This window comes from Pectinophora gossypiella, chromosome 8 (assembly GCF_024362695.1).
Source record: "Pectinophora gossypiella chromosome 8, ilPecGoss1.1, whole genome shotgun sequence".
Taxonomy (NCBI): Eukaryota; Metazoa; Arthropoda; class Insecta; order Lepidoptera; family Gelechiidae; genus Pectinophora; species Pectinophora gossypiella.
In genome coordinates this window covers 9,689,250-9,704,002 of record NC_065411.1, presented here as the reverse complement: position 1 = coordinate 9,704,002, position 14,753 = coordinate 9,689,250, and the positions used below count along the sequence as shown (strand labels likewise).

Here is a 14,753-nt window from a genome sequence, read left to right as displayed (position 1 = left end):
TCAGACACCATTTCCCAGAGCATTTCAAGGCGCTCAAAGGTCTGCGATCTTCATGTCTATTCACATGCGTCTATAGCCAAACCTGACAAATTTACGGAAACATTCCCGGTATTTACCGCTTTTATGTGACTGTGTCTCCTACGCTTACATGGTATACGATAACGATGAGATTTTTGTATAGAGTGTCCGGTGTGTGTATGTGTGGGTCAATCTTTCTTACCTCTTGGTCTACAATATTTATAATAGTTAGAGCCACATGTCGTCGAAGCTGTTAGTATATTTTAGAGTGAAGGCGCTCTTCCTGCAGGCATAACTTGGAAGTGTTTTTTTCTTATTTTCCTTATATGTATTATTATATTGTATAGGCTATTTGTATGTATGTATGTGTATGTGTGTGTGTGTATATATATTATTTATTATTTTATTATTACTATTTTCTTATTTTATTTTATTTTTCTTTTTATTATTGTTCGTGTCATTATATGTTTATTGCACCAGCCCGTGCTCCAATGCATTAACTTCTTTCACCCTAAGGTTGCCTGGCAGAAATTTCTATTTAGCAATAAGGCCGCCTATTGTACTTATGTTTTATTCGTATGGTTATGTCCTTTGTATATGTCGTTGTGCAATAAAGTATTTAAATAAATAAATTAAATATATTTGCGCTACGCGGAAAGGAATACGGACTAAGATAAGCAACTAACTAAACTACTTTTCGAACTGGGTGTATCGAGTGCCATACAAAGTTTCGGGGTTGGCATAAATCTTAAAATCACATCCGACACGACCCGAGAGGACGGTTTACGACTTTTGGAGAGGATCGTTGTCCTCTTAGATACGGTGAACAAAATATCGGAACATCCCCTGTATTTTACGCTTTGTTTGGTTTATCTGTGAAAGTCTACGACCTTCACATACTATGTATATATAGCTCGACAGTCGCCATAATGAGGAACATTCCAGAACGTTCACCAAAAACAATATACATGGCATTGTACAGCTTTAGCGTGATAATCACCTATTTTCTCATTACTCGGGTACAGAATTATTCCAAAATACAACATAATGGCAGAAGCATGTATGTATAAAACATTTTTTTTTCTTGAATGGCTTCGCCTTCGCATTTAGCCAATCACCAAAGTTAGGGAAACATGGATATAAAATTAACGGAAAGGACACGGAAAAGGATTAGTTTGGGATGATATAATAATAAATACACTTAATTACATATTTAAGGAGTGGGTATTTACAATTTTATATTATTATTTTTTATAAAATGGGCTAATAATGCTTAGATATTATATTCATTACTATACAGTAAACAAATAATAGAGGTAGGAAAGGGGACACGGATTAAAAGAAGTTGGGAATCAAAAAAAATACGATTATACTGAGGACATGAAAAAAATATATGGTTTAGGTCCCCGTATTCTCCACAAGAGCACGTGGGATCCGTAGTTATATTGATCTTAAATAGATGGGCTGGAGTACAAACATGTCCGAGACGCATTCTGCACAAAACAGAAGTCGCCATTTTGTCGAATATCATATTCTTTCTACTAAACCATGGTTTACAGGGGATATCCTCCTGAATGCGTCGATAGTGTTTACCCTTCGTCGAAGCCATCCACATACAATTCCAAAGCTTATATAAATCCGCTCTCGCAATAGCCACCAAATCGTTGGAAAAATTATGTACTTATAGAATTATGTTGCTACCTATTTTGCTTCTTTATTTTAATCAGAATAATGATGAGTGAATGATGTAATAAAAACACCTACCTAGGTGTAATAAAAACAGTCATCATGTATACCCAACAACAAATATAAAAGATGTATATACACTTCTCATCAAAAAAATCGAAACACTTCCGTTTTCATTGTTTCTGTCCGAATTTAACACAAAAAAGAATTCATACGATGAAAAAAAATACATAAATGTATAGCTGGCAGTTTGGCCATTACAGTAATAAGCGAAAATTCTAAATTCAAAATTAGAATTTCATTTGTTTATCTTATAAACGAAATGAATCACTGTTTTGAGACAAATGTGTGTTTAGGGTTGGAGTACATTTAGCGTTTAAAAACTAAAAATTGGCGCCTATCCTTAAACTTTTTGTTTTTTATTTCAATACTGTGACTTTGGGACGTCTGAAAAAAGGTTTTTTTTCTAAAACGTATGGATACTTCGCCCACAGAAGCCGCCCAAGTTGTGGCATTGCTGGATTCTGGCCTTAGTCAGCGTGTTGTGGCTGCAAGACTGCATCTAAGCCTGTCATCTGTTCATAGAGTCTATAAACGTTATCGGGAGACTGGTTTGTTCACGCGCCGTTCAGGATCTGGCAGGAATCGGGTCACTTCTGAGCGAGATGATCGATTTATTGTAACAACTTCTTTAAGAAATCGACGCCTTAACGCTTTTCAACTGCAGCAGCGGCTTCGTGTTGTACGAAGGGTGGCTGTAAGTGACTCTACAATTAGAAGAAGGTTGAAGGATCGTGGACTGGTACCGCATAAGCCAGCAAATGGGCCGAAATTAACTGCAGACCATCGAAGAGCGCGCCTTAACTTTGCACGTGAGCACCTAAATTGGTCATACCTACAGTGGAGCAAAGTTCTCTTTTCTGATGAGTGTAAAATTATGCTGTATGGTAACGACGGAAGGAACAAGGTCTACAGAAGAGACGGAGAACGCTATGCACAATGCTGCATTGAAGAAAAGGTCAGCTATGGTGGCGGTTCGTGGACGGTTTGGGGAGGAATCAGCGCCGACGGTAAGACAGAGCTTGCTTTCGTGTCTGGGCCACGTCTGCCTGCACTAAACTGTCATCGGTACGTCGAAGAGTGTCTCGAGCCTCATGTGATGCCCTATGCACATTTTATTGGCAACGGCTTCATATTCATGCACGACAATGCTAGGGCTCACACCGCGGGCGTCGTACGAGATTATCTTAACGAAGTCGATATCTCTATTATGGAATGGCCAGCAAGAAGCCCGGACATGAATCCCATTGAACATCTGTGGGATGAATTAAAGAGACGAATTCGAGCAAGAGATCCTGCCCCAGAAACACTTAGCCAGCTGCAAGATGCAATCCAAGAGGAATGGGACAATATACCACAGCATGTGATCGTGACTCTCATCCGATCGATGAAGAACCGTATGGAAGCAGTAATTAGAGCTCGGGGAGGGAATACAAGTTATTAAATAAACGTCTTTTAGCTTTTCTTTTCATTTACGTGTGTTGTTTTATCCATTTCCTTTATACTCCATACGGAATAAAAATGACTCATTTAACAAAATACGAAACCTATGAAAAATTCATTTAAATTTAGAACATTAACATTAAGATTTGATAAGCTCATATTACTCACTATTAAACGACATTTAACATTTATTCCTAAATGTACACATTTTTCTGATAATCCTGACAAAACGTAAACTTGCAAGGTGTTTCGATTTTTTTGATGAGAAGTGTATAACTATGTCTCTTATCTATTGAAAAGGGATCATACTCAATTATTGTGCTTCTAATTTGGAATCTAATACAATGTCAACATGGAATCGACTAGACTAAACAAATTGTATTTGGAACACATTGTTTTAGTAATCTATAAATAGTATTATATGTATTTTATTTTTATGTTTGCACTTTAAAAAAATAAGTCCTATGAAAAATATAAAATCTTTCACTGCTCAAATGCTATTAATAACAAAAACAAACATATTGTAATCCGAGGCTCTCGTAAATCTTTCTATTACTTAATAATTTATCAATGTTTTGTCACGAACAATCTTATCGGTAATCTTTTCGCTTTACCAAGACAAAGTTATTATAAAGTTAATTTATTTGCAGTCCAGACTTGATAACGACCGATAAGAAATTTTGGGCCTTTTACATTTTAGCACAAAATTGACTTCTTAAATCACACTTTTATGAAATTTTGTTTAAGTAGGTAAGTTATAATTTTAATTAGATTTGAATTATTAATAAACCAATACGTTTGTTATTTGAAGTAGAAACAAGGCAAATATTTACGTTACATAAATATATTATCTACGGCAACGCTAATTAATTAACGAATAAAGATTGAATGTTAAGGTATAAACATCTGATAAGATAATATCACGTTAAACAAAAAAGTGAGTTCTAAAGATTGTGTTTTTCATCTTCGAAAATAATTTGAATAATTTCTAAAGTAAGAGTTATTTTTTTATAATACCCACGGCTAATCAGTTTCAATGAAAGCATTAATAACTTTTTCTATTCAAAAATGTTCCATATCTATGAAATTTTCTGTGAAAATTATATGAAGCTGGTGACTTGTTTTGTTACTAGAGGACGTTTCGCGACGCCTGGTACACGCTTCGGTGAATTTCTGACAACGAACACCTATTTTTCATCCACTGAAGGGTGAAATCCGAAATAATACCTCAGGACTGGAAAATATCGGAAATTTTATGAGATCTGAGGCGGTGCGGCTTTTTGAAACCTACTCATAATACAGGTTTCAATGTTACTCAGCTAAGTATAATAAAAAAGAAACACCATAAAATTTTGCCATAACATTCACTATATTACTACTGTATGTAGATTGTATAATGCTTATTTAAATGTTGTGTTCACATGCAATGTGCAAGGATCTTTCCCAACAAGATTTCCCAATGAACGCCGGAGTTGAAGCAGTCGCCGTAGCCTCATGATGTAGGTGCTATAAAGACATAAATGTCGGAGTAAATTTACTCTTCATCACTATAGTTACCCATGTGAATTTCGAAGTTCACTAAATAGTTTTCACAGAGGTTACTGCTTTCAAATGCTTCCAGGACGTCTGCACTAAGATGGTTGTTGATGATGGCAGCACACCGTGGATCAGCTGTAGCTTGTGCCAGTGGTCCTCGTAAGTCAACCTGAGTTATGAGATGTTGAGAGAACTGCTGTAAGTCATTTACCCGTTCATTTATTGACAACGCACGAAGGAATACTATCTTGGACATCAATCGACGAGGTTGAGCCACGTATTTGCGTGCTTGACGGATTCTCTCGTAAACTGCTTCAATCAGCAAACGTGCGTATTCAGTAGAATATGAAATCCGGCCCGTTAAGCTTCGAATGCAAAGATCTACCTTTTCTGCCCATGACGGCGATTCATCTACAGCATTATTTAAATATAGATTCGTCATATCGTCACCAGTCATCATTTTGCACATATGTTTTATCACAGCATCTTGTAATGCTTCGTCTTCTTCTAATCCGCTTAGTGTTTGGTCGAAAAATAGGCTTAGTTCCTTTGGCGTATGACCCACGCAGAATATTGTTCCTGTAAGACCTGAAATAATTAATTAATATTACACATACATAAGACCAGGCGTATTTCCCGTAGGGGTATGCATATCGAAATTACATTCACCACAATCCTGACACTACTTTCACGTCTTCCACTCTCAAAGTAAGCTTTGAAGCTTTTTGACCAGGCCTTTCTTTAAAACATATATGGAATTTTATGGTGGTTTGATTAAAATTACCAAAAACAAACGTTTGATATAACTCAAGTCCAAGAAGTCGTCTTACCTTCATCTTCTAAAATAGAAGCAATTTCTAGCACAGTCAGAATGCCGGTCTCATAGCCCAAAAGATAAAATCCATCGTTAATGCCATACTTCTTAAGTGTCTGTGAAAAGTTAAAAATCCTCAATGAAAAATAAGTGACGGCTACAGAGAGAAAAACGATAAGAATTATTACATTACATGATTTCAAGGGCACTATGTGAACAGAGCTAGATATTTAGTGCGGCGCTATTCCAGTACTGCTAAATTGGGACCCTTACTCTATAAGTCCAATTAACCTAACCCTAACATAGGCTCATTTGAAATCGTGTAGTGTTATAGTCCATTTTGTCATGTCCATCTGTCTGTCTCCTCATCCACGAATTATCTCAGAGACTAAATGTTTTGATCATTTTCTTCTTTATTCTCACCTTGACGTATCTATGAGCGGTTTCTGGTATAGTCTCATGAAGGTACTCGAGTCCTGGTTGAAGTACTGTGGCAGGCAACATCAGCCGATCACACATGACCCTTAGTCGACCGTGGTGACCCTCTATCCCCGGTACCATGTACAAGTGTTTACGTTTTAGATCAATCTCACCGGGTCTCTGAAAGAGTATTAAATGTAACGATTAATTTACCTCTTCGTTTATTACGTACTTCTGATAAGCTTCGAATGTAAAGTGTTATTTTCAAAAATAATATACAATACTACTCAATAATAACCCTGACAACAAGGTTGATGAGGATGGTAATACACCTCATAACCCACACGATAGAAGGAAGAAGCAGATAATGATAAATAAATACGTTATATTATAATTTATAATTCGAATGGTAGAGGCAAAATATGTTGAATGAAGTCTCCTTCGACGAGCGCCTGCGTGCTATTACGCAGAGAATTGGCCAACTACGCAGTGGACTTCAAGTTTGAATATAGAAGGAGAATCTCTGCTTGCGCAGCGACAAGCTGCATTCCTTCAAAAGCCATCGTCTCGTGTAATCGCGTCAAGAATCAGTTATATTATAGTAATGTGATAGTAACAAAATAAACCTGTGAATTAGAGTGTTTTTTCTCGAAACTCTGAGTATCCTTAAGCGCAAATAAACCATATTTCAGGAAAATACTCTTCAACGAAAAAAATATTTATCGATTGCAGAACCCTGCAATCGATCGATAGTTGTTTTTACGAACGAGTTCAGTTCAGTTTATAATTAAAAGGCTGTCTCGTTCCCAGTTCACCGGGCTTCAAACTTTTTTACTAAGCACAATCAGATATAGCTATACTCAATAGTAACGCGGGCCTCTGGATATAGCCTATGCCACTGGTGTATAATAATGCAGTTTTCTTCTGGTGAAAGAATTCTCTAAGAAGGTTCAGTAGTTCCAAAGACCAACAAACAAACTTACATATTATACCTCTTTATCTCCCTAGCATTATCCCGTTTTCACGGGCTTACCTAACCTGAAGATTCGACAGGTCAGGTTTTTAACAGAAGCGACTGCCTGTCTGACCTTTCAACCCGCGAAGGGAAAACCAGCCCATTACAGATTAGGTTACATACCTCCGAAAATGCATTTCTTAGGAATATGGGTTTCCTCACGATGTTTTGTTTCATCGCTGAGCACGTTTCTATGATCCAAACATGAATTCGAAAACAAATTCGTCAATCATTGGTTTAGGTCTGTGCTGGTTTCGAACCTGCGAGCTCAAAGTGAGAGTCAAGCGTTCTACCAACTGGGCTACCACGGCTTGATATACACACCATACCTCTTTATAATAATATTAAATATAGATCTGACTAGAGGGTTGGTGAAGTTGGTCATTGATCTCACAACCCATATGACAAGAAGAAGATAAGAACATGTACCTTATTTATATAATTAAATTACAAAACGCTGTATTTCACATAAACACAAAATTAAAAAAAAAAACATTTATGAAAAAATAATAATAATGACTTTAACAAAATTGTTAAAATATTTTACTCACCAATGTCGCTTCTTTGACGAGTGTTGGGAGGCATACCGTGTCTGTAGTTGCAAGTAATTCGTCAGAATCAATGTACGAAAAGAAGTTATCCAAGCCCTTCTTTTCTTTTAAAACAGGTTCTGTTGTGCTTTCCTCAAAGTTTTTAATTCTAGAAATGTAATGCATAAGTTAGAGGTTAGTACCTTCTCAAAATATAAAACATAACATAATAAATACTTTGTTGCACAAACAGGAAATACAAAACGAAAGAGAAATATAAATAATACAATAGGTGGCAATGAAAATAATGAACACTTGACATTTTTATCTATTTTAATAACAGTTAACGGCCTCCGTGGTCTACTGGTTAGATCACTGGTATTTCGATTTGGTGGTCCCTGGTTCGATTCCCGGTGGGGACATATCACAAAAATTACTTTGTGATCCTTAATTTGTTTAGGCCATTGCAGGGTGATCAGTAATTACTATTTACTTAAGTATGTTGTCGTTAGTAAATGAAACGTATCAGGGTTCTTTGATGGCTCAATAAGTAACACTGGTAAAAGTTGATGAAGTCGGTCACTGACCTCACACCCTTTGTGAGAGAAGAAGATTTTAATTACATTTTAAAGATTAATCAAGAAGCAATTCATCTAAAAAAGCTATAATTGTTTTTTGACATTTGTGTGCATTGCGCACTGACTATTTCATGCGCAAATGACAAATTGCAATATCGTTTTTAGGTGAATTGCTTTGATGCGGCCTTTAACCCAGGGGGGTTAAAGTACAGGGGTACTTACTTTCTTACAGTTAAATGTGGTATTTCTTCCACAGTTAGAGATATGTTGTGCTTGCTTAATAAATATGAAGCTATCATCTGTAGTTTAGAGTCATTCAATCCCAGCTCCATTAAAGTTACACTTTCAGGTAATTCACCAGATACTTTGATATCTATAAAATAACATTTAAGTAATAAACATAAAATATAAATAACGTCGCCTTAAAGTAAAAACCACGTAAGCACCTTTTTTGACGTTCAAAAAGCGCTGACTATGTAAGCCAATTTTGTAAAATAAATATTTGTGTTTTTTTTTAAATGGCATTCTGATGAGATTTTCTTTAACAAAACCTCGATTTCTTTCAAATTTCATTCCAAGTAAAAATTTAGACCAAAAATAATATTATTTGCATTGAACTAGTTAAAATTTTTTGTTGCGATGTTTTGTTACCAAAAATTACATCTTCTTAAATGTGATTTTTCAAAAAGACGCTACGTGGTTTTCGCTATGACAACTATTTGGAGATAGCGATGCAGGCAAGGGAGCACAGCGAATTTCTATGTGAATGCACATAAATAAACTAAAACATTACAAAAACCAGCCCCGAAGCATATTCAAATTCAAATTCAAAAATATAGTTATTCAGTAGGTAACTTAGTTACACTATGATACGTAATTTTTTACACAACGGACGTCTCGCCTAAAACTACTGCAGCTTCCCACAACCTGTATACCAAACGCGGTGCGAGAATTAGGCCTTTAAAATAGGTGTTGTCACGTAACCAATAGCGATCATTCATGTAAGGCGTAGTGTGTGGTATGCATGTAGCATGCTACGACGGCTGATTGGTATCGCTTCAGTGTGCATTGCTTAAGGTCTCTCCCTCCATACGTACTATCCTACCTGCAATGCTACAAAGTTTTTGTAACAATGGCATCTGATCCTCGGTTGCTGGCGACATCGATAACATTCTAGCTGCAGGCACAAGCGGACAATGGTTTAAACTAGGCGATATGAACCTGAAACAATATCATAATTCTTACAGTATCACCTATAATGATAAGATGGGAAAGAAGTTTGTTTATTTCTAAGTCTCCTTTAATACTTGTCATCACGCCGTGATATTTAAAATACAATAACGATGTTTAAAAATAGAATTGGTTTTGATTATTTACCAAATTACATAAACAGCCCATATACGTTCCACTGCTGAGCATGGGCCTCCCCTCAATCAACCGAAAGCATAGACTAAGGAATAATCTGGAAGGAGTATGGAGCATACTCCACTACGCTGCTCCACTGCGGTGGTATACCAGATTTTCTGCTTTTATCAGGTGCATTTACAATAATTTCGCCCAATCCAACAATGATATATTCTGTATGAATGCCTATTCAACTTGAACTACGAAATAAAGTAATACCCTTTGCTTTGTTGTTATTCTAGTTACCCTTGGTTACGTTTGGAAAATACAACTAACCTTGGCTGAGCCGGAATGATAGAGTCACATAGCCTCAGCAGTACACGACCGCGGTGCTGACTGGCCAGCTGTAATTTGAAAGCTTGCGACGCCGCCTGCGCAGCATAAACCACCCGCGACAGTGGCCGCACGTAACCTCGCGCTATGCCTTCACTGATCATTAATTGTAGCATCTGAAAGTTTTATTCATTGAAAATTTTCTTAAAGCAGGCCTAGAAAAAAAAATCTGGGAGTTGGACTCGGGCACTGAAATCAGTAAATAGTCGTTATATGATCCCTGCCAAGGGCCTTTCGCGGTTCATTAACCTCCTAAAACTTCTCGACGAAGAAGTCTTGACTGCCAGGTACAATGGGGTTTGGATTTTAAATGGACATTCTATCCTACAACTTTATACCTCTGACATCAGGACTACCTAATAAGGACGGTTATCAACCAAAATACAAGGCTGGGACATTAATCTAAGTTTATTTTTTATTTTGTATACCTATTTATCGAGATCCAACACAGGCGTAACCCAATGATTATCGAATTTCTTTCAAATTCAAGTTTGGATCATAAATTATTATCACGTGCTCAGCGGTGAAGGAAAACATCGTAAGGAAACCCACGTTCCCGGGAAATGCATTTTTGCAGGTATGTGACCTAACCCGTATTAGGCTGGTTTTCCCTACGTGGGTTGGAAGATCAGACAGGCAGTCGCTTCTGTAAAAAAACGGACCTGTCAAATCTTCAGGTTAGGTAAGCGGACCCTGTGAAAAACGGGATAATGCTAGGAAGATGTGTCAGTATCCCTGCAACGCGTCATTTCAAACGTCCAAAACCAAATTACTTGAATTTTGGCCTTATTGTACGCAACATCACGTAATAGGTAACCCAGAGGTACGTAAATCTTTCAAAGTGACTTTATCAAAACTTTTCCCACTGCTGCGCAAAGGCCTCCCCCTCCTCTTTCCAACCATCCCTGTCTTTGGCATTGTTCAGCCAAGTGTTCTGGAAATCGTCTAGTTCATCTCTCCATCATCGTCGTGGTCTGCCTCGACATCGACGACGCTGTGGGATCCAGTCATATGTAATTTTGGCCCACTTTTCAAGATGCATTCGGCAGACATGTCTTGCCCATTTCCACTTCAGTTTAGCGGATTTCACCAAATACTGTTAGTTCGAGTTCTGGAGCGCAGTTTAGTGTTTCTAACGCTTACTTTTTAATCAAAACTTACTTTCTTATATTCGTCGGAGTCAAAAATCATTAACATATCGACAAGCATGTAAGATCGTTGTTTCGTCATATAGAACATGCCATAACTGTAGTCGTCTTCTGTCCGGACTTGTGTTACGTCGAATGTGATCCCACAGAAGGATGCACACGTCAAAGTTGACTGGAATCAGGAAGGTAAACATGTCCAATGTACAAAACGAAGACTTAAAATAAACCATGTTTAATTAAACACCGCACCACGAAAGAAGTCGACGGAATGAAAGTAATTGTTTTTTTTTTTTTGACGTGGCTTATTATAGATTTGGGGAGTGCTGAAGGCTCTCACCCGGTACAACGTTTAAGACAACAGGCCTGAGGGTGCCCAGTTGGGCGGGAACCTCGGCTCAGGGCGTCATCTGAGTGGAAAAATATTTGAAAGAATTAATCGACCCTAGTGGGTCGATAGCCATAAGCGCTGCTTGAGGGAAGTCGTCGACCACGCCGGCAGGGTCGGTATCGGAGGAACTAATTGATAAGTCATGATGATTCTATGCAGAATCTGCGACAGTGGCCCTGTGGCCGCGGGTATTGTTTCGAGATACGAACTTTATTTTACTCGTAAACCTAGTTCATCTTTTAGTCTTTTGTAATAACAGTGTAATTTTTTACTCCATTAATTAAATAAGGGATAATGCTGATTTCATTAAATGTAATCTAATTTTATTTTAAGTTATACCTGGAATTTACTAATCCTCCGAAAAGGAAAGGGACGAGTTAATTGACGGGCATAAAATTTATGGAATTTCAGGCAGTAAAAAGAACCCTCTCGAAATTTGCCAATGGCCAATAACCTGTAATAATTAAGTTGACAGCACAAGGGCATCTATTATTCGTCGTCTATTTTAAAATTAAGCTGTCAATCGGCCGTCCCTTTCCTTTTCAGCGAATAAGAAAATGACAGGTATAACTTAAAATAAAATTAGGAAGTGTCTGCGGGGATCAGCACCATCATTGTTATCTTTTTCAGCTTTTTAATTAAGATAAACAGTTATGAAAAACAATTATGTCAATTATAAGACTAAATATATCGACTGCAAAATTTAAAAATATTTATATTATAATGAATTTACATCAAAGAAAACATGGTAAATTACTACAGTCTACGCTATAAACTACCCAACACAGTGTCGCGGTTGAAACAAAGTTTAACAAAGAAAAGGGCCCTTACATTCTTCAAGCCACCTTTGACACAGCTTATGATAATGTCACAACCTTCCCCATTAGTAAGTTGCAGCACCATGTTGGCGAAAGTTTTGTCACGAGAGTTGCCTATGTGGTCTTCTGTAATATAAAGACATACATCTACTTATTTACAAACATAAATAAAAAAAAACTACAGTAGTTAAAATTGTAGAACATTCCCCTTGCTATTAACTTAGCATTGTAAGTTAAATTAATCCCCTCAGTATTTGGTACGGTGTCAAAAACACTCTGTTTATAATATTGACATTATCTTGGGTACAAAAAAATAATAAAATTACTCGCACCATTTAGATCAGGGAAGAGCTTCATTAAAAATTGTTTCTTTCTGATGCTGCTAACCGTGGTAAACACTTCACACTGATGGTACAGTGCGATTGAAATGGCCGCTTGACCTAAAGCTCCCGTACCGCCGTGTATCAGAACCTTCATTCCAGGGTATAGTTGACTCTTAATGCCCTGAAAATCCATAGATATATACTTATACAGACATGCCTTCCGCCCCTAAACCCTTTCTGGCATAAGAATTTAAAAATCTTTCTATGGTGGATTTCCCAACTATTCGCACAGAGCGCTTCGCATCGTCCTTCACTATGCGTACTGCGAGGTAGTGGAATTCTCTGCCGTCTTTTGTATTTCCGAATGCATATAACCCGAGTGCTTTCAAGGCCAGAGTGAACAGGCACCTTCTGGGCGAGCTCGCTTCATCTTAGGCCTCGTCAATGCCTTCGAGCAAGTCTGGGGCTAAGAGCAAACCCATCAAAGGTAGAAAAGAAATCTTAAGATATTCATGAATGATTCATGACTTTGGCAGGAGTATGCTCCATACTAGCTCCGGTTGTTTAAGGGGACACGTGTGCGTGTGAGTATCGTGTAGTTTGTTGTTGTTTCTATGTTCTTTACCTGCTCATCACTAAATAGATAATTGGTAATTATATTTAACACGTTCTGAATAAGTATCTGGCTAACTAATAAAACGAAATAACATAATATAACATTGTAACTAGGATGATTTTATCTTACGAAGCAATAGAAGGCAAGCGCGTACGCCAGCGGCACGGTGGCTGCGTCTTCTAGTGTCCAGTGTGCCGGCACCGGCCATAGCAGATCAGGTGATACCTGCGTACACACCGCTCCACTGCGCACCAGGCCCATAACAGCTTCACTACTGAAATTCGAACCCATGAGGACATATTATTATCACAAAATTCAATTCTTATGCCGAGTTTGATTAGGATATTACAGGCTGATCACCTGATTGTCCGAAAGTCAGATGATCCGTGCTTCGGAAGAAACGTTAAGCCGTTGGTCCCGGTTACTACTTACTGATGTAAATGAGTAAACGTTACATGATCCATGTCAGGCGCCTTGGCGACTCAACAATTACCCTGGCACCAAGGTTGATGAGGTGGGTAATCATTCACATCACGACCCACACGATAGAAGAAGATGGCTGAAATGTGTCACGAGCACAAGAGATGTTTGCGCAATTTCATTAACCTATTTATTTATTTCAATCAGGCCATAAATGTACATATAAATATTTGTCTTCACAATTGAATTTGATACAATAAGTACAATAATATTTAACTCAAATTAAACTTTATTCAATTCTATTTTGTCATTCCTGCGGTATGGTTCCTCGTTTCGGTTCTTGACTGCATCCTGCTGCGGAATCCATCGCAGAAACGATCCTCACCACTAATACTGCAACATGCTATTTCTATTATTTGTCATGTAATTACCTGTTGTTAGTACCACTGAAATCCATTCCAAATCCGTTGTCATTTCCCTTACTGGGAATTATCCCTGCAGCTTTTTTGACGTCATTATCATTTATCCCAGCGTAACGAACCTGAAACGGACTATAGGTTATATTTGCTCTTGAACCAGCATCAAGTTTATATTTAGCCTTCAATAGGTACTTTACTATTATTATTTTCTAAATGCAGTTTTTGAACGTAAATACATTGTTGATTCCATGGATATACAGGGTATTAGTGACACGGTAGGTAACGAATATTGAAAGCGATGATTCAGGTCATGATTCTGAGTTAATATCAAGTGGATTTTTCCGTCAAAGTTTTCGTTACGATTTCACTAACACCTAGTATATTAACATAAATATTTAAGCAACTTGTTTAACTCACCGTTACTGAATTGCCTTGTTCTTCTAACTCAGGTGTTTCGACCCAATGTAGCGAATTAAGATCACCCAAGCCTGCGCTTTGTAGTGCTACACATGACTTTAACAATTTATGTTCTTCTACCTTAAAGTATTTACCATCACAATTACCCTAAAATTAATTTTGAAAATCAATCAAAAATACTAAATTCAAAACAAGGCTTACTAAAGTAAAATAAACAAAACTAAATTCTTACATCGTTTATATTGCTTTGCAAATCAGTTACATTGGAAGGCAGTAGTTTATGGTTTTCAACAAGTGGAGGTAAATCACAAAATTTTACTTTTTCGATCAGTACTCCACCACATCTAAAAAGACAAAAAAAGATCAG

The 14,753-nt window shown here is 37.3% G+C and overlaps 1 protein-coding gene across 1 annotated transcript in view; it reads right to left on the bottom strand.

Moving 5' to 3' along the window:
• Positions 1 to 4,568: 4,568 nt before the first annotated feature.
• The window catches only part of LOC126368767 (fatty acid synthase-like), a 30,877-nt gene continuing 20,692 nt past the window's right edge, over positions 4,569 to 14,753 (bottom strand). The window contains exons 22-35 of the mRNA XM_050012915.1: positions 14,619 to 14,730; positions 14,387 to 14,533; positions 13,982 to 14,091; positions 13,260 to 13,404; positions 12,524 to 12,695; positions 12,205 to 12,317; positions 10,999 to 11,157; positions 9,781 to 9,953; positions 9,206 to 9,321; positions 8,323 to 8,473; positions 7,544 to 7,691; positions 5,981 to 6,157; positions 5,574 to 5,673; positions 4,569 to 5,331 (exon numbers count right to left, since the gene is read on the bottom strand). Of these exons, the coding sequence (XP_049868872.1) occupies positions 4,742 to 5,331; positions 5,574 to 5,673; positions 5,981 to 6,157; positions 7,544 to 7,691; positions 8,323 to 8,473; positions 9,206 to 9,321; positions 9,781 to 9,953; positions 10,999 to 11,157; positions 12,205 to 12,317; positions 12,524 to 12,695; positions 13,260 to 13,404; positions 13,982 to 14,091; positions 14,387 to 14,533; positions 14,619 to 14,730 (2,413 nt within the window). The 3' untranslated portion in view covers positions 4,569 to 4,741. The remainder of the gene's footprint in view (positions 5,332 to 5,573; positions 5,674 to 5,980; positions 6,158 to 7,543; positions 7,692 to 8,322; positions 8,474 to 9,205; positions 9,322 to 9,780; positions 9,954 to 10,998; positions 11,158 to 12,204; positions 12,318 to 12,523; positions 12,696 to 13,259; positions 13,405 to 13,981; positions 14,092 to 14,386; positions 14,534 to 14,618; positions 14,731 to 14,753) is intronic.